This window comes from Cryptomeria japonica, chromosome 5, assembly GCF_030272615.1.
Source record: "Cryptomeria japonica chromosome 5, Sugi_1.0, whole genome shotgun sequence".
Lineage (NCBI taxonomy): Eukaryota > Viridiplantae > Streptophyta > Pinopsida > Cupressales > Cupressaceae > Cryptomeria > Cryptomeria japonica.
This window is the reverse complement of record NC_081409.1, coordinates 813,330,093-813,351,453: the sequence shown is the minus strand read 5'-3', so window position 1 is coordinate 813,351,453 and position 21,361 is coordinate 813,330,093. Positions and strand designations below refer to the sequence as shown.

General features: G+C 34.6%; 1 protein-coding gene, 1 long non-coding RNA gene and 1 pseudogene across 2 annotated transcripts; 2 read left to right on the top strand and 1 right to left on the bottom strand.

Moving 5' to 3' along the window:
- Window positions 1-9,381: 9,381 nt before the first annotated feature.
- On the bottom strand, window positions 9,382-11,067 carry LOC131875675 (uncharacterized). The gene is made up of 2 exons (XR_009372466.1): window positions 10,335-11,067; window positions 9,382-9,660 (listed from the first exon to the last, which is right to left on the bottom strand). It is a non-coding gene; the product is annotated as an uncharacterized LOC131875675 (long non-coding RNA).
- Window positions 11,068-11,660: 593 nt separating this feature from the next.
- LOC131042507 (uncharacterized) lies at window positions 11,661-14,207 on the top strand. Its single transcript, XM_059221763.1, has 4 exons — window positions 11,661-11,867; window positions 11,998-12,051; window positions 12,178-12,508; window positions 12,766-14,207. Coding segments are annotated over exons 2-4 (375 nt in total). The 5' UTR covers window positions 11,661-11,867; window positions 11,998-12,049; the 3' UTR covers window positions 12,808-14,207.
- Window positions 14,208-15,106: 899 nt separating this feature from the next.
- Window positions 15,107-17,563, top strand: LOC131855988 (lipase-like PAD4; annotated as a pseudogene).
- The last annotated feature ends 3,798 nt before the right edge of the window (window positions 17,564-21,361 follow it).

Here is a 21,361-nt window from a genome sequence, read left to right as displayed (position 1 = left end):
CAAATCAATAATAGTTACAAAAATGTGGCATGTGCCATGTTTGTCAAAGTCGATATATACATATACAAATGTCGAATATATAAAAAATTAGCCCTTCAATGACCACAAATATAACTATATGTCTCTATCCATATCTATGACTATGGTGGATCATCAAAATTGAGCCTCTTTGAAGCAGTATGTGGCTGCAAAAGGACAATTCAAATGTCTAATCAGATATATTTTCTCAATATAACATCAAAATAACTAAATACTGAACTCTAAATTGTTTGAAGTTGAAATGTTGATTACCTCATCTTTGTCTTCTACAATTCGGTGAGGCTGAGGATCCGTGGGATGTCCTGCAGGAGGCTGTAACTAGTAAAACAACATTAATACATGTTAATGACGTATATGTCAAATAACACATAATAACTAAAAATGAATAGACTAAAAAACTAAAGCGTACTGGAGCCTCAGATGGATGTGTTGTGGTCGTAGAAGGCAAAGTCACAGATGAATCAGTTACGACCATTTCCTATATCCATGGTAAGTGATCCAAAAGGAGTTAAGTAGACAGTTTCAACTCTGTTGTGCACTTAGTGAAAAGGAGTTGATCTAAGACAGACATACCTTTTGCCTTGGTCATGTTGGATCCCATAATATACGTGTAGGACTTCTACTGAAATGGAATGGTAGAATAACAGTAGGAAGTTTGCAAGGGGCCTGTAATAGTTTAAAGACAATCATACAAGTTAATAACCCAAAGTTGTTGACAAAATAGATAAAACAAATATTTTTAACATATGTAGAAAAAATGCACATTGAAGCCTCGTATAGTTATCTTGTAACCTTAGGAGGCCTTGTCGAATCTGATGCAGCTATTACCATTTCTTGTATGAAAAATGATAACATATGATATAGACATAAAAGGATTTAGTTATTTTGAACAAGCAAGAATGCAATCCAAAGTGAATATGAAGATATCACCTCTTCCCTCTGCTGAACCTCATCGACATCAGGTGCATTCACTAATTCCGTAAACCCCATATGTTTCTATATATAGAACAAATAAATTAAGTGCATTTATAAATATCTACATATACATGTTTAATCATAATACATTTCAACAATTGAATTTAAATTGTAGTGAATTACCTTCTATCGTTTGGGTGTCCGAGAGGATATCTTTTTCTGCCTTGGAGTGCTAGAGGATGGCTTTCTCACATGAGATGTCCTCGAGGTAGGTGGGGTAAACTAATGGAAAAAAATTAACATAAGGGAAAAGAGCATGTATTTAATATATCACTTAAGTAAAAAAAATATAAATCTAAATGGTACCGCATAGCTATCTTGGCCAAAGTCAATGGCTGAAAGCATGATATCATCAACTTGGGACATCTCAGCCACTGATAAGCTCTACAAAATATCAAGTAATGATACATATAATTAACAAAATATATTTTGAATCCAATGTATTATTATATTTTTAACAAATTTACAAATCTTTATCTCTGGTGGCGAAACTACTCGTGACCGTGGAGTCGACTGAACAGTATGTGGTGTACTTCCACCGCCTGTTGCACCCTGCAATGCATTTTATTTATATGTCACTTTAAATTGTTCTAAAAATAAAAATTCATTTCTTTTTATAAGATTTAGTCACTTAATTGATAACATGTCATAAATAGAATTAAACGCACCTGTGTCTGATAGAGAGGGTACAACATATTGAGCAGTTCATCAGTGAGGGCCACATCCTTTGCAGTGGAAGCATGGCATCTACTCCCGCAACATGTACACAAATGAGATGTCCCACCATCCTCGTCCGCATCAGTGTCTACACCAGAACATACACCCTGGCAGGTGGGGCACATATGCTGAATGGGCTGGCTCGTGCCAAATGATGCATGAGGTGTTGTTGATGAAGGAGGTGTTGCTGAGGAAGGAGGTGCTGCTGATGAAGGAGGTGTCACTGATGAAGGAGGTGTTGTAGGTGTTGGTACATCCTCTGGTCCGACCAGCTGTGTCCCATGCTAAACAATGACATCAGTCAATGATGCAGCTGCCTGAAGAGTCTGTAATTCCATAGACTCCTTCAAGGATATAGGGACAATGACATGAACCATGGGTTTAGGAGTTGTACGCCTCCTATGTTGTGGATCTACCACCCTATGGGCCCCAGGTCTATCCTGCGCAGAGCCTCTCCCTCTACCCTGAAATTGTCGGATGTGAAAGTAATTCAGCTTCTCGCTGAGGATAAACTCACAACACAACTTTTTCAAAAAATATAGAGGCACCTCCCAATTATTACAAGGTGGTTGGTCAAAGACCATATACCACCTATCCCAAAAAGAATCTTTCAACCTAGCATGAACACAACAATGTATAGGAAACCGAGTCGTATTTAGTTCTAGGTTGTTACTGGTAACAGGATCGATGAAAAGAGCACATATGTTAGCTTTAACTATGCCCTTTTTCTTCACTTGATCATATGACAACCAATTCGCATAAAATGTTCGGCATCTATCCCTCCATGAACCCCATTTCGTAACCTCCCTAGATACCTCATTTGCACTATTAGCCATTGTTTCTAGTGTTCTGGCAAGGGTTGAGTTGTGCTCAAGCTTAGAGGTCCTCAACCTATTCACCAATATAGAAATTTGGGCACTATTTTGTGTAAGGCGATTGATGAGATCCTCTTGTGTGGCATCTACATGATTTAATGGAGGACGTGGAGGGTTTCGAGGTGGTGGTGGTTGTTGAGGAGTAGCATTTTCAGGATTTTGAGGGTTTTCTTGTTGCTCTTGTGCAATGTTAACAGGGTTTTCTTGTTGCTCTTGTGCAATGTTAACAGTGTTTTCTTGTGTTGCTTGTGCAGGAGGAGGTCTTTGTTGTCTATTTCATTTTTGGGGATTGCTTGAAGAATCTGACATCAAATTAATAAAAACAAAACTTAAATCAATTAAAAAACCCTAATTTAATTAAAATGCAAAGAAAAATAATCAAACAAATCAAATCTTACCTGTTCAACGGGGTGCCATTGTTGAAAACTACTTTTGATGATGGGAAAATAAAAAATTGTTGCAAACCCGTGCGGGTTCGATGCTTTTTTTGGTTTCTCCTTGCTGTTGTTCCATGGGTTTTGGCGTTGAAAATGGCCAAAACCCATGGCCTAAACAAAAGAAATATGTTTCTCAAAACCCGTACGGGTTTTGAGAAACTTTAAATTTTTTTATTTAAAAAAAATGTTCCTCAAAACCTGTACAGGTTTTGAGGAACTTTTGATTTTTTTTTTAATTTTTTCTCTAGGCTTGGTGTTACCAAACCTAGCACGTTTTTGAAATTTTAGAACTCATACGAGTTATGAATTTTTTATTTTTTTTGGCATGTGGCCACTTTTCTGTTCACCATCTTGGTGCACTTACCCATTTCTAATTTAAAGATGACTTAATATGATTATTATTATTTTTACATTATTTTTTTATTTTATAAAAGAAAATTTAATTACTTTTAAAAATGATATTTTTATATTTATTTAGACGTCTGAGAAATTGTGAAAAATGAAAATTGCCCTAGGAATAATTTTGTATAATATAAAATAATGGAATTTCTAATTTAAAGATGACTTAATATGATTATTATTTTTTTTGCATTAATTTTTTATTTTATTTTATAAATTAAATTACTTTTAAAAATGATTTTTTTTATAAATTTCCTTAATTTTGTATGATTTAAATTTTAATGACAATTATTACTATTTAAATTAAAATGTTGTTAAAATTTTTTACTTATATATATACATAAGTATTATATATATATATATATATATATATATATATATATATATATATATATATATATATATATATATATATTGTTTATGGTGAAAATGGATAACAAATAACAACAATATTGAAAGACTAAAATGGATTCAACCACCAAACCCTAGCCTAACAATGGACAAAGATCCACCATAACATATGAAGATAACCTAAGACAATGCAAAATAACTCAAAATCATAAAGATTATACCATCACATGTCCAATAGGGTTTTGATCTCCATTCTTCCTATCTCCATTGATCTTGCTTGATATACTTGCTCTCAGATTTTTGTATGCACAAGAGCTCAACAAAGAACGGAATGTGGTTGCAAGTGGAATTGTAGTGTAGTCAATTGATCAAGTAGTTAGGGTTTGACAATGAAGAAAGCATCTCCTTAAATAGAAGACACAATAAGAAATGTAGGGTTAAGATTGAGAGGTGTAAAAAGAGAGGTCGGCTAGGATTAGAGGGTAGGTAAAGGAAATACCAAAATAATGAAAGAGGTAGGTAGTGTATGAATTAAGAGATGAATGACATGCGTCATGTGTAGAAAAAGATAATGAATTAATTAAATAAATAAATATTTATTTAATTAATAGAAGAAGTAGGACAATTAAATAAATAAAATATTTATTTAATTTAGGAAAGGGATAATTTAAATAAATAAATGTATTTATTTAAATGAGAAATAAGGCTAGAAGAGGATAAATGAATTAATTAAATAAATAAAAATTTATTTAATTAATAGAAGAATTAGGCTTAGATAATTAAATAAATAAAATATTTATTTAATTAGACATGACAACTTTGAGTGTCTACATATATATATATATATATATAAACTTCCTTATTACGCCGAAGGTGTCTCTTATTTGTTGAAAGGGACGAGCTAATATTTAAAATCAACGACTATCGTTTTCTTATAATCGTGCAAGACGATTGAAACAATTTGGTACGTTGATCTTTTGTCCTCCTTTTTAACCCGATCTTCTTTTTTGTTCGCTTTCACCCACCACTCATTTTATTGACACATTTTTCAATGCAATAGTATTTGGGTGCACACTTTAATTCCAAGACGGTTATTTGACACAACATTTTAAGGAGCGAAAAAGACAGACATGTATAGTGATTTGTGTCCTCTTTTTAATTTAAATTTTGTATGTTCAAATGAGGATAAGGGGCTTCACCAAGAACCGATACAACAAGTTTAAATATTTTTAAAACCATTCAAGTAATATAAATGCAACGAATGGGACAAGGCAGGTAGAATTAAATAACTTATTTTAACGAAAGCATCACAATTGGAGGATTATACACATAAGATTTAAAAAGAAAGTTTTATATATTTTTATTTAATATTTATTATGTTATTTTATTTTTTATTTTTTTTATCGGTAACAGGTATTACAATTTCAGCTGCTTTGCAACATACCACTAAGTACCACAAACTTAAGACAATATGGGGTCTTGCCCCTCCAATATAGATGCTTTTGACTAGAGCTCTGAACCAGTGGGGTCACAAGGGGGACCCCATCCCCGAGGTGAACGAGTTGAGGCATTAACGCATCCAATGTAAGTCTCATGCAGCTTAACAATCCATCAAATCCATATTACTCCTTATAACTTCTATCTCCTTATCTCTCCACAATACTCCTTATATCTCCCTTCTCCTTATCTCTCCATATGCCTTATAACTCCCTCTCCTTATCTCTCCACACTCCTTATATCTCCCTCTCCTTAGCTCTCCACACTCCACCTTATCGCTCCATATCAACTACTTATCCCTCCACTAGAGCACCTTATCACTCCAACTAGCAATAGGTTCGCACAACAGCTGCACCAAGGAAGAAAGGCACGAACAGGGGGAAACCAGCATGGGGGCATCGCTCGGGCAGAGATTCGAACCTATGACCCACTATCAACAGTGGAGTGCAACTTGCCATTGCACTACGGGGTTAACCCCTATGTTATTTTATTTTTAATTTCTATAGATTTTATATAATAATTATACATATTAATATATTAATAATTATTTGATTATACAATTAAATTATTTTTCAACAATGTTTGTAATAATGTATTTAAACTTGGTCATTTCAAGCTTAACGACCCTATTTAATCCCTTTTAAATATTGAATTATAATTATAATATTTTTAATTGAAAAAAAATACAATTGCAATTACTTTCATTATTTAAATAAAATATATTTAATTATAATTATAATATTTTAATTTATAATGTAAGAATAGCAATAAAAAAATGACTTAAATTACTTTCATTATTTAAATTATATATATTTAATTATAATTATAATATTTAAATTTATAATGTAAGAAAAGCAATAAAAAAATGACTTTGTACTGGGTAGTTAAAATAACAGTTTTTCAATTAGTAGGAAATGGTTTAGTAAGCCATCACTTTACATGAATTAAAGATAATTAAAAATAAGTAATTCTATTGATCAATTTAAGTTATATATAATATTTAATAAAATTTAAATTTATTTTTAAAATAATATTATAAATTTTTTTTTAAAATAAGTATAAAAAGGTATAATTAGTATATAATATTATTTTTATAATACAAATTGAATTATATATAAGATAATTATATTTATTATTGCGTAAAACATTTAATATAGTATAAATTATATCATTACTATATTTTATATAATGTAAATTATTAAATTTATTTTTAAAATAATTTTACAATCATAATAATTACTAAATGTATAGATTATAGAATATAGTAAACATATAATTAATCATTAGTAATATTTTATATTTAATGTAAAAATAAATTAATAGTACTATAATTATATTTAGTTTATTTATAATATTTAATGATAGGGAGTGCAATAGTTATCATATTATATTTAGTTTGCATATTAATTTTATAGATCATTAATATTATATTTATTAAATTATGATATTATTTTAAATTAATCTATACAAATTTAGAAGAATTGATTAGAGAGAGATATTCATATAACAAATAATATAATTATAGTATGATTAATATATAAAATAGACACATAACTAAATATCACACACACACAAACATATATATATATATATATATATATATATATATATATATATATATATATATATAATGTTCACCTTAATTCACTTTGTATCACATTGGTGCTTTATCTTGTCCATACGAACTTATTAACTAATGATAGAAACTACAAGGACACATCGATGATTTGATCAAAGAAAAAAATCTAAATAACTGATATGTCCTTACCTAACCCTACATCTCTCTTTTACCCTTTCTATCTTTCCCACTATATCTCTATCTATCTCTCCCTCTTTCTATCACTATCTCTTTCTATATCTCTCTACTTCTCCTCTGCCTTCTCTTTATTTGTCTCCATCCCTTTCTATCTTTATCTCCATATCTCTCTCGCTCTCACACACATTCCATGTTTCTCCCTCCATATCTCACTCACTCACTTACACTTTGTAATTTTGCCTTCCTATCTCTATTTCTATCTTTATCTTTCACTCAAATGCACCCTTTATCATTTCTATTTCTATCTATCTCTCTCCCTCTCTCTCCATATATATATATCACACACACACACACACACACACACGCCTTGCTTCTCCCTCCTTATCTCTATCTCTTTGTCTTTCCCACTCTCTACCTCTCTCCCTCTCTATGATACTCTCTTGATGACTTACCTATGTCACCTTTCCCTCTCACTCTTGCCTACTCTATCTCTATCTCCCTATCCCTATCCATGTCCCTCTCCATCTCCATATCTCTCTCTCTCTCTCTCTCTCTCTCTCTCTCTCTCTCTCTCTCTCCCACCCTCTAACCCTCCCTATTACAAACAATTCGTAAAGGAGCTTGATTATCTTCTTGATTCAGAGGTTTTATTTTAATTAAATGTTTGGATCCCTTTAAGTGGATGCACAATTGATTTGAAGCTATCACTTCTGCATGGTGACCTTTGTTTCACATATTACATCATCTGCTAGATAGTCACAATTTGACCTCATGCACTACCAGTATACAAAAAATAGAACAATTTTTTTTTTCAAATTGACCTTCTACACCTTTTCGGCGTATCCATTGCACACCAAGGTGCAATAGCTAGTTGTTATTTCTACAGTATCGTTTGTAAGATTTGGAAAATTACAAGTGAAATGTTCTGTACAATGAGGGCTTGTCACCTCTTAACTAGAACGCCATTGATTTTGAATTTTATAGTTAAGGGACTATCTTGAACGTTTTTTTTGGAAGTTGCATTTGAATGAGTTTTGGACGAAATGAAAAGAGATGTATTGCAAAAAAATCGTTGAACAGTAACGGAGATGAAGAAAAGTAGACATTTGAGCATCACACTTGATGATTTACTATGATGATTTCAAGTATGATCTGGGCACATCATTATTGCATTCCTGATTTTTGTCTATTGTTATCAATTTCAGTAGTTTCCAACAATTATTCTTGTGGCCAAATCAACATTATAGGATTCTACAATTGTTTACGACTCAGATATGAAAAGAATCAGCTTCCTAGGACATATCTTAAATTTCTTAATCATGCAATCAAATCTTTAACCACCATTATCAGTGATGCAATCTTATTCAATTTTGGTTTATATTGCTTTTTGAATATGTTTAACTAAGTTCCTGAAAGTTTACTCCTCAGTGTTTCATTCTTGAATATCGTTGACCTTAGTTCATCTATTTTCAGTCATGTCTGCATCTACAGTTGAAAATGTGAATACTAACTTCTCAAATCTGAGTATATTTATATGATAAGGGTGATATTGTCCTATAACCAGCTCTTTTCATTTGGGTTAGTGCCACTCTGGATGAATTTGAAATTGTTTTCAACCAATACAGGATTTCAGTAACAAGTTCTATTAGTTTCATTTTTTATTCACTGTTTCAGGGGGTGCTTTACATAAAAAACAAAAAAACCAAAAAATTAATTAAAAAGAAATCAGAATATCAGCGTAATCCTATAAAGAGGATATTACAGTATGCAAGCCCTTTTAAAAAAGTATTGGTTTCGAATGGCAACAGGCAGGGGACGTCACAGGGACCTCTGTCAGTAGCCTGTCTCTTGCTACCATTTCTGTAGGAGGATGCCCTTGAAAACGTCTCCCAGTTTCAGTAGGCATCACAGAGATGTTTCCCAAAATTTTAACGGATCAGGGACATTGAGAGGATATTCTATCCCATCCCCCATCCCTCCGAATATCCCCAATGGGGAAACATGGTTAAAATCTAGTGATTTATCCCAACGATAATTTATGTTTTTTCCTTTTGCTGCTGAAAAAAGGGAGTACAGGAAAAAAATTTAAATATGAACTGCAGCAGCCATTTCCTTGCTGAGGTGGGAGCACTAAATAGGTTCATTGAGTATTTTTTTAAAGGTTTTTTTCTTTTTGGTCTACATTTCCTTCATTTACTCTTCTTTTGATGTAGAAGATTTCATTTATCCAATGACTCAGACAAGTTAAATGACACAAACTATGTAGAAATAACTTCAATTTCCAAGGATTTAAGCAAAGTAGTTAAAGGATATAAATAGACCCATTGATGCTACAAATGCTATCAAGGTCACATTTGTTATAGAAAACCAAAAAAGTACTTCCAATTCTTCAATGTTCTTGCACAACAGAGACATATGTTCACATAGACTCATAAAAAATAAATGGGAACCATGGTACACAGTGATTTGTATGCCAAACAGCCACAATACAAGCAATTTGACTAAATGCTAAAAACCTGTTTCCAAGTATCCCAGTATTGTCCAGAAGTACACATCTCCCTTCCCCTGTTTTCAAGTATCCCAGTATTGTCCATAAGTACACATCTCCCTTCCCCTGCCCATATGAAAAATTACATTAGTGTAGTCTTGAAAAGTAGATCCCCTTTACCTCAACAATTAGAAACTTTGCAGGATATAAGCAAATCCTTCCATCTAATTTAAGACAATACACCATGTGCTCTTAAATATGACTTTTACATATGAAGTACAATAGACGATTAACAGCTAACAAAATTGAGCCCATTTACAATACTTTTACAAGCGCCACTTTATATAAAAAACAACTTTAAAACAATTTTAAATGTATCAGAACCTTAAACATTCACTAGTTTGAATTACTTTAAACTCAAAAACATGCACCTCCAATTGCAATGGACAAACTTTATAGATGATGTCATTCAAAATTACAAAAAAATAAACTCAAACAGGATCTACCAAAAAGGTATTCAATCTTTAATTCAAATGGTGGTTAACTGTCCACTGACATGGCTGGATCATTCTTCGACCTTCCAGCACTAACATGCTAACAAATTTTCCTAACCGCTAATTGCAGAAGGATAGAATGTCAAACATTTGCATGGTCTCTCACACATTATATCACCATCCTTCACAGGACTTCATCTTAGTACCTGCTCATGAATGGTGTTACATTCCTGGTCAGGAGACTAGTACATTTACAACAAAGTCCCTGTATTGTTCTATGCCTTACAAGGTGATCAATGCCTCTACCTTCCATTATAGATTTGATGTTGTCTTTGGCTCCCATATCAAAAGCATCTCGCTCATTGCTAATGAAACAACATATGCAAGATAGTACCAACTCCATTGGGATGAACTTTCCTGGTGAATAAACAATTCCTCCTTCATTCCCATGAATCTTTTTCAAGGGTTGACAAGTAAATCTAGAGGCCTTACAAATACTAAGTGTAGATTGACAGATCTATTTTACATTACACAAATGCCAATAAGGCTTCTCAAACACCAGCTTAAACTTGCACCTTTCCATTTGACTCAATAGATAATCTTTGCTCGCTTTCAAGATTCTTGAAGTCCTCTACAAATTTACTTCTATTCCTTGCGTACAAATAGAAATGCAAATCCTACTTACTGTGATTCCTTGCGTAAAGTTGTAGGGATATGGTTCCCATTTCCCAAGCATTCCTTGTTTAAGATTGTGATAGTTCTTTCTAATTCTCGATCAAGTGTAGCGTACAGTGATCTCACAAGTCCTTAGTAGGTGGGAAATATTAGCTGTAATTCAAATTTATTTTGGTTCAATTCCTGTGGCCCTAGAGTGCTGCAGAAGAATTTGATTCTTACAGTTAACTTGTGGACATGCTGGTAAAACTTACATGGGACGCTTCTTGTAAAAATAGCAGGTAAAACATTTTGAAGAAGCTACGACAGTGGCAAAAGTTATCTGTGCATTTATGGTAAAGATTGTAATACGATCAACCATACTGCATTTTATATTCATCCAATCTACGAGCAGATTTCATATATTAACGGCGATTGCTACGGTTATCCTTATCTAGGGCAGTGTAAAGAAGTTTCCTTATAAACGTGTTTCAGTGGACCACCACTTTCTGTGAAAGATCCGACGAAATAAACCCCGCGTGTGAATTCCGGCGTGAGACTGAATTCTGGTGGGAGTTTCCCACCATATTGGCTAACTATTGGCTAATTAGTTTAAAATAAATTTAAAATCATAATTTATAATTTCAAATATTATTTCAAAAATGGATAATGCACAGCTTTGGCACATATTAGTCATTTCCGTCTTCCATATCTATGCAAATTACTTACACCGAATCTTCAAAGAATGTGATCTATTCATAAAGAAAATTTTACAAAGAAATATTTTGAGCAAATAAAGTCGTTCCTGTTCTATCAATTCAACAAAGAGCTGGCCGTGAATTGTTGACAACAGAACAACCCTCGATCGTCAAGATCGGATCCTTCATCTCAAATGTGAAATGCCTTCGGCGTAATTAACATACCATTATTTTAGTGGCTAATACCCAAACTATGGGATTTTATGAGTGGAGTGTAAGTTACTTCATGTGCAACTTGTTGTACACGCAATCCCACTCTCGCAGACTTTTGTTTGTTCTTTTTACGCTGTTTCTTGATAAGTTCCTGTTTAAGCAAGCGCACTTTCTCCGACTTCTCTTTGTTCCTGCATACCTCTACCGCCTCTCAACAATCGAAGCAAGCAGCGAATGCAACCGTTGATAAAGGCTTGGAATCGACTCGCCCACGGTAAGTATAAGCTTGCTAATTATCATTTTGGGTTACAATTTTGACATAATTTTTTGGCAGAAAAAAATGCTTCTGCTGCTTAACAAGGGATTGGTAGACCTAATAAAGTTACTTTGTAATGTATATGCAGTTCTTCCTTGGGTGCTCAAAAGGAGTCTAGAAATTTGAACCTTCTTCCGAAAATGTAAGCGGGTTTAACCAGAAATCTATTCATTTTTATAGAATTTCAATTTTTCTTTTGAAAATTGTTTGGATATATTTAGTTTTTGAAGTGCCCAGTTGGTACTAATTGCAAGAATTTTCGCTATAGGTTCACTGTTGGGGAAGAGCAGGCGATATTTCTTTGTTCTTGTGAAATCCTAGAACGAGCTTGGGACGAGACACGCTGTATTTCAAATAAAAATGTCGATACTTATTTTCAGCGGAATGAGTACGAAGGTGTAGTATTTATAACATTCCCTTCCTTTTATATTGGAGATTTCACTGCCAGTGGTAGTCCATATGGTCAGTGCGATATCCAGAATGAGAATGAAGTTTTCTCTGACCGTCTCAAGGGTGATGATGATCAACCGGCTCTTGTTCACAAAGGAGCTCTCAATATGTTCTTGAACATTCTGAAAAATTCAGACTTGGAAACCCAGGTATAATGACCCTTTATTCCATCTTTTGTAGTTTCTCTATCATGTTTGAAGCAGGGGAGCAGAAATAAAACAGAGCAGAAAATATATTCAAAACAAACCATATTTTTCATTCATCTATGAATTGATTACAAAATGCCTCTTGTTATTGAGGTCTTAGATGTTTCTAGAATTTATAGTAGCTGGAAGAAACTTCTAAAATTCTACTCATTGATCACTTGCAATTTTTAGGCTCAAAGCTCATATCTCCTTTCTTGCAGGCAGTCCACTTTAATCACCCATACATACACTGGATGCTCTAACCAATACATAACTGCACAACACTTCTGAGAAAATCTGCATAACAATTAATGCCATATCTTTTCAAATCTCCTCCAAAGACTCTTTCAAAATCCATTTTCAGAACTGGTCTTCAATGCTGATACGAATAGGACATATCTAGGCAGAGTAGTTGATTCACAACAACCTGGGGTGGGGGTAGTCGGGGTAGACTACAATGAGAAATTTGCATCCATGGCCCATTTAGACACCGTGAGAACAATATTAGTCATTCCAGCTCAAAACAAGTGGGCAATATATCAAATGGATGTGAAATCAACTTTCTTGAATGTCATCTTAGAAGAAGAGGTCTATTGTGGAGCAGCCACCTGGGTATGAGATTTTGGGCCATGAAAACAAGGTTTACAAGCTCAAGAAAGCACTATATGGACTCAAACAAGCCCCAAGAGCATGGTATAGTAGAATTGAGAGTTATCTTTTACAAAATGACTTCAATAGGTGTAGCAGTGAGCCTACATTGTATATCAACATGAATAAGCAAGATGAGATCATAATTGTTTGTTTATATGTTGATGACTTGATATTCACTAGTGATCTATCAATTGTCATGTTCAAATCAGTGATGAAAACAGAATTTGAGGTGACTGATTTCGGTTAAATGAAGTACTTTCTTGACATTGAAGTAAGTCAAAATGATTAAGATGTTTTCATTTCACAATCTAAGTATGCAAATGATATTTTGAAAATGTTCAATATGATGAATTGCAAATCAGCCTCAACATTAATAGTGACAGGTTTGAAGTTGAGTAAAGATGACAAAGGCGTTGATGTAAATCCAACTTTGTATAAAAAACTTGTTGGAAGTCTTATGTACTTAACAGCCACAAGGCATGATATAATGTTTGGAGTTAGTCTCATTTCAAGGTTCATGGAATCTCCAAAAGTTTCACATTGGCAAGCTAGAAAAAGAATTTTAAAATATGTTAGTGGAACAAAGAACTATGGAATATTCTACTCAAGAACAAATAAATTCAAGCTGATAGGATACACCGACAGTGATTGTGCAAGTATAGATGATAAGAAGATCACTTCCGGTTATGTTTTTCTTTTTGGATCAGGTGTAGTATCATGGGCTTCAAAGAAACAACCAATAGTTACTCTTTCAGCAACTGAAGCAGAGTATGCAGCAGCTACAGGGACATCGTGTCAAGCAGTATGGATGAGAAGAATGCTAAAAGAATTGAGGTATGGACAAGAAGAGGCAACAAAGATATATTGTGACAACAACTTAGCCATAGCACTATCTAAGAATCCAGTCTTTCATAAAAGGAGCAAGCATATAGACACAATGTATCATTTCATCAGATAGTTGATCAACAATGGAGAAATCATTTTGAAGCATTATAGGTCAAAAGATTAATTTGCTAATATCTTCACCAAAACATTTTCAAAGAATCATCAAAGAATCAACTTGGGAATCATAGATGTTTGTAGCTGTGCCAACTACTCCCACCTACTATGCCTCCATCCACTACTGTCTCTTCAACTCCTCATGTCTCTTGAAATATGTATATAGGAGAGATTTAAATATTATAAATTTTGAGGACAATATTTTTGCTCAGATACTTCCTTGCTAAGTTTGTAACTGCACTTAATACATGTGTTTCTTTTCTTTAAAAAAATCATATACCGTAACATAGTCTTCTCTTGTAGTTGGGGTATGTACAGAAGTTTGGTGAAGTTTGTAGAAGATATACAACAGCAAATAATAACTAGAATTGGGGCATTTTTTTGTATGTGCCGAGAAAGATAAAATGATATAAAAGTTTGATAGCTTTTTGTAACAGCAGGGGACTCTGTTTTTGAATATATGTCGAAGGGCAAAAGGAGCAACAGCTCAAAGTAATATAATAGGTTATCGTATGATTTTGAAACATATAAAATATAAATCTTTTTCTGGTTGGTTCTAGTCTTATCTCCATCATTGAAGATCTCTGTTTTAGTTTGCTTTTTTATTTCTTTTCTTCTGCCTCAGTCCATCATATCATGTTTTTATTAATGACCATGTATGTTTTATGTGCTGATTTTTGGAGTTCACTCTGTATATTTTGTCCTAGTATCAATGTTATTTATTATATATTAAGATTTATTGAATCAGGATGTGTATACTTCAATATATTCTTGCTATAAATTTTGATAATTGATAATAGATTATAGAATAGAATAATAGATTCATAATAGATTCATAGATTCATAATAGATTATGAAATATGATCCAAATTTTAATGAGAAAAAAAGATATTATCTGTTTCATTCGGGGTAAAATATGGACTGGATTTTTACCGTGCAAATATAAAGTAATGTTGACCAACAGTTACTCATTGGATTTGTCAAAGTTACTGTTGAAAGAACACATTTCATGTACTACAGATTTAAAGTTTTGAGACTAAAAATATTGCTCTTTTACTTGTTTGTGGCAATAGATGGACATGTTTTCGAAGCAAAGAAAGTTAAAACCATTATATTTGTTGGTCATTCTATAGGAGGTGCCATTGCAACTCTTGCTACGATCTGGGTTCTGGAAAAAAGGCTGAGACAAATTTCTCCTATCTGCATTACATTTGGTTCTCCTTTGGTCGGAGATACTGTTCTTATGCAATCAATTGATTGCCAAGGTTGGTCCGGAAATTTTTGTCATGTGGTTTCCAAACATGATATTGTTCCGCGGATGCTCCTTGCACCTTTTGAATCAATTGGACAGCATTTGAATTCAATTTTTCCTCAGAGAGGGAGCATAAGGGGCGATGATTCTGTTAGTTTATTGCATCCTTCTTCTCAAGAGTCTTGCAGGAAACTTCTTGACAATATCAAGTGCCTTGGAGAATCTAGCCCGTATAGACCCATTGGTACTTACCTGTTCTGCTCTGTCTATGGCGCAGCTTGTATTGAGGATCCTCAAATTGTCTTGAAGATGCTAATTTTAACTTTGCAGAACACAGAAGAAAATGGTATTGAAGAAGAAAGTAGTATTGCAGGTGCTTTGATTTCAGAGCACATAAGTTATGGTTATAAGTTGAGACATCTTATTGAAAGTGGATACTCAACAAGAACTTCAAACATCTCTTCAGAATCCTCCTTTGAGATGGGAATAGGACTGCAGTTAGAAGCAATGGGTTTACAGACTCAGGTAATCTCATATTTCTTTTAATAATTGTTCTTAATATATCACTCACATGACTCTTAGTACTCAAAACCTACAGACAATATTTGGAACTTTAATTATACTCCATTCAATTTTTCTTGCCTAGTCAAGGTAAATTATTGCACAGTATCAATATTTTACAAGCTTCTAAAATGAAATTACTTAGTCAAGCAAAAAGACAGGAAGTCTATTATGCATTCATTCATGGATTTAAATAACACATTTTTAAGTTTTGGTTTATTTAGGTGGTTCATCTATTTTAGCAAGGTAATCTGATTTTTGGGCCTACATATAGTATATAAGACTATCCCATACTATCAATATGTAGGCGTATTTAACTGTGTTTCAAATAAATTTAAACTAATTATAAGCACTCTTTCAAAAAGATAAATTCTCTATATCAAGACCCCACCTATCACTGTAATTTCAGATAAACCACCTAAACAAATCGAATCTAGTGTTTAAATCTAGAAAAACACAGGCCTCTTTTATGGCAGGGGAGGGGAGTGAAGTGGAAACTGATATTACTTTCTTGCATACCGTTTACTTCCCTACATGCTGTAGCTCCTTAGGATATTCTGTTTATACTGATTATTTTCTCTCAATGTAGTTTATTGTATATAGCAATCAAGACTGATGAGTTTCATTTTTTAACAGAATAACCATGCATTTGATGCCCTGAAAGAACCTGAAGATTTGAAAAACAAGCTTGACATGGACATTGAGAACCTGAATAAGAAGTTGAGCGAGAGGCAAAGTGAGATGGCAGAGCTGGAATGGTACTTTAAAACAGTCTGTGAGGGCAACAGCCGTAGCTTGTACAATGTTTTCAGAGACCTAGAAGAAAAGAAAGACTCTCGTGTGAATTTGATTAGAATATCTCTACAAAATTTCTGGGATGGCATTATTGATATGGTGAAGAATCATCAATTGCCCAATGACTTCCGATACCAAAACAAATGGATCAATGCTGGAACTGCATACAGAAGACTTGTAGAGCCTCTGGACATTGCAGCCTTCTATCATCTGCACAACGAGAGAGGAAGCTATCTCTCAATTGGGAACAGGCCGCTCCGTCATATGTTGCTGGAAAAATGGCTGAATGATAAAAACCAAACTCGCACAGGTAGAGATAGGAAGCCTCGCACAAAGTTTGCATCCTTAACTGAGGACTCTTGTTTTTGGGCTCATGTAGAAGAGCTGCTAAAGGCTTGACAAATCTGCAGCAAGAGCAAGAGCAACATCAAGTTATCAATGCCCATCTCAAGGAAAGCCTGGAAAATTTTGAAATTTATGTGTCAAAGATGATCGACGAAAAAAATATTTCCAAGGAGGTGTTCTTGGAACAGAGCAGCTTCATGATATGGTGGAATAAGTACAAAGAGTTTCAACTACAATACCCAGAATGGATATCAAACTCCCCTTTGCTCAGTTCCATGCAAAATCTGAATATGGAGGTTTAGAAGCCTGTTCTTTATTAAGTTATAGAGTTTGTTACAAGTTGTTTATTTCCCTGGCCTTTTCCCCTGCTTGAAAAGTTGTTTTCCTTTTCAATCTAAATAAGTCGTGTTTGCTAAGTTGTGTTCTTTTCAATGTAAACCAGCTTATGTTACATTCTTAATAATAAAAGTTTGTTACATTCTTAATAATAAAAGCTTGTTTAAGTTGTGTTCTTTTCAACTTAAATATGTGTAAGTTTAAACGGTAAGTGTTATCATTAGTGGGGATAGCTCCGGATATTGCAGAATTTTAAAAAAATTACATACTTTTTCTTATATTAGACAAGACTAGCCTTGTCTACCTTACACTCCCTACACATTTACATCACACTAATAGCCATTAGCATCACACTAATACAACCCACAGTTACATCTGTCCACCAATAGTTTGGTATATCACTGCTGCATATTCACCAATGTTGATAACATTATGGGTGGAGTTCTCAAGAAGCCACCAGTCATCTGATTCAGTCAATCTTTGGAAAGGCTCCATGTTTCCATTAAATACCACACATTTAAAGACTTCCCTTGCATTCTCCCCAAATATCTTCAAACGCTCACGTTCCTCCTTCCAAGCTTCCCTTCTAGCCATCTCGCGTATGGCGTCACTGTTAGCAGAGCCACCACTGTCCTCATCTTCAAAATCCACCTCTGACTCTAAGGGTAAGTAGTTTTCGAACTAAAAGTATACCTTCAATATGCTTAACTGAAAGTATACCTTCAATATGCTTACTTTAACAGCCTCCTCCAGATTTAATATGACATTAGCAACATTGTCCGCAATGAGTGGCTTCACAAACCCAGCAAAGAGTTCAATTGTGCGTTCCCCAGAGTCAATAACATCAACCAGAGGCAAGAGGACTGCCTCCAGCACAACTGCATCACACCAATGTCTCTCAAAGTTGAGAACGATGCCCATGATCCCGCGAATTGCATCATAAACATGATCTTCCGTGATGAACAGGTTCCTCAGTTGCACACCCAACGTGCTTTCGCAGTTGACACAACTAATCATACCAAAATGAGCCATCGGTCGCAACTCTGTCTCTACAACACTACCAAAATGGCACTTTCGACCGCTGAGTAAAACATCTTCTAGGGAGTCTTTATAGAAGGACGCGGCTTGTAGATAGTAATCATTCATGCTCTACCCATATCTAGTAGGATCTACCTCTCAACTGAAACACATCCGATGTGATGATGTGTTCCAGGCGACATAATGAGCTGCTCAGGGGCAGACCATGACCTTCCCATGTGATTCCACCGCCAAAATGGATGTTCTTATCTAATTAAATATATCTCCCATCCCAATAGTCAGAGTCATACTCATCCAAGGCTTACATCGGTGTCAACATTATGCCCAAGCAGGCATGTAGATCCAAATGTTGCAGGCATGCTACCCAATACCTTGTTGTGGAGATCTTTGGCAATCCATCACACATTGTCTTTTGATATCCTCTGTAGCCGATGCTCGGCTAAAATAAACAGGGTCATCATTCCGTCCAACCCCAAGATTCGCAAGGTAATTGGCCACTTGATTGCCTTCTCTAAAGACATGCCCAATCTCGAAGCACTTGATTGTTTTTAGATGATCATTTATCATTGGTAACCATTTATTAAGTTTCCAGCTATGCAAACTTGACCGAATGATCCCATTTATTATAACCTGCGAATCGCCTTCTATTATGATTTTATAACCTGTGAATCGCCTTCTATTATGATTCGAGATAGTCCCTGCATAATACAGAGACGAAGTCCTACCTCAAGTGCACGGATCTCAGCTTCATTGTTTGTGGCAACTCCAATGCCACCAAACAGACCATAAAGGATATTTCCCTACCCGTCTCAAATTATAGCTCCAATACCAGATCGCCAGGATTCCCCTTATTGGCACCATTGAAATTTAATTTTGTCAAATCCTTTGGAGGGGCCATCCATCTGATTGTGTTTCTATCTACATGCTTTGTCGGTGGAACATATGATTGAGGTTCTTTAAGAGCCCACCATTTTTCCATTAATGCATCCCAATTATTGTATATTTTAGGACTACCTTTTAGTTTCTTTCCATTTAATACTTCCTCTATTGCAATTTTTATTTTGTCCACCAGCATGAGATTTGACAGTGATGCTCTTTTGAAAATTCTTCTGTTCCTTTCCTTCCAGATGTGCCATACTATTATGGATGGTCCAATCGTCCATAGATCACTCCACTTTGACTTCTGTCTAGTTGGCCAAGAGAGAATGAAGTCAAAAAGTCTTTCATTTTTTTATTGTAGCCCAATTTATTTTTTCAAGGAACTAGTTCCAACAATATTCTGGCACCGGACAACTGAATAGAAGATGATTTGTTGATTCTTCATCTGCACAGCACATAACACAGTGATTGGGGCCTGAGATGCCAATAGTTTTGAGTCTATCACCCGTTAGGATTCTACTATGAAGAGAAATCCATAAAAAATCCCCAGCTTTTGGAAGTATTTTATGATTCCAGCATAGTTTATACGGCCAAGTATTGTTGGAGCCCCTTTGTCTTTGAACTTCATACCCAAGTTTGGAGCTGTACACCCCAGATTTCGATGCACACCAAAATATGTTGTCTTCTTCGACAGATTCCGGTATTTTCCTATCTTTTATTGCTTTCCACAGCTTTTCACATAATGAGGGATTTCCAACATTGATTTTCTTCCATATTCTCAGACCATTTTTTTCACTTTGGTTTTCCATGTAATTGCACACATGTTGCCCTATGCAATTTTCCACCATGTCTACCCACCCCTTATCTTCAAAGGATTCTGATAGAGCTGGAAACCCGTCCCATGAGTCTCTCCAAAACAACGCAGTGCTACCATTACCAATTTGCCATGAGATATGCTCTGTGATAATGTGTCTGCAATCCCATAAGAAGTTCCATGTAGTCGAGCCCCTTTCAGTATTTGCCACAGTGAGAATTCAGTTAGTGTCTTCCAAATCTAGATACTTCTTTTGGAACAACCTGCACCACATTTTTTGAGGCTCCTTACACATTTTCCATGACAACTTAGCACCAAGAGCAGAGTTTTGTAATTTCATTTTCCTAAGGCCAACACCCCCATCTTCCTTAATAAGGCATAGAGTGTCCCAATTGATAAGCAGAATTTTCCTATTGTCTTTAGCTCCATCCCACACAAATTTCTTCAGTAAATTATTCAGACTTTTTCCAGCAGCAAATGACATTTTGAAACATGACATGTTGTATATTGGAATGGCCGATAAAAATGATTTGATCATGGCAAGTCTACCTGCTTGAGTCAGCCATCTATTTTTCCAATTTTCTGATTTAGATTGCCATGAGTTAATAGCATCTTCCCAAATTTGGGATTGCTTGCACCCTTTGTTAATTCGAACCCCTAAGTACTTGATCGGGAGCTCTGCAATGTTTATGTCCATGAGTTGTGCAATTATGCCTTGGGCCTGCCTATTGGTGGTAAAGAAAAACAACTGAGATTTGCCTTTATTCATATCTTGGCCCGAGGTCATTGTGTACTCCTCAAGTGTGCTCTTAATGTCTGTAGCTTCCCGGATGGAAGCTTCACCAAATATGATGGTGTCATCGGCAAATTGGGAATGTGTAATTGCCTCAAATTGCTCATGAACTTTGATTCCTTTCCAAATGCCTTCATTATGCCTCTTTTTTATAAGTCTCCCCAACACTTCCACCATGAGAACAAATAATGAAGAAGATAAAGGATCCCCTTGTCGTAGGCCATTTGTGGTTCCAAAAAACCCACTTAAGTTTCCATTAATAAGTACTGAAAATTTAACAGTGCTAATGCAAAATTTTATGCATTCAATCAATTTTTCTGGAAAACCAAATCTGACAAGGACATGGAAAAGAAA

Bases quoted from the DNA above. Each gene is read 5' to 3' on its own strand.
- LOC131042507 (XM_059221763.1), top strand. The intron at 12,509-12,765 runs GTATAATGACCC...CCTTTCTTGCAG, and splicing joins ATTCAGACTTGGAAACCCAG to GCAGTCCACTTTAATCACCC.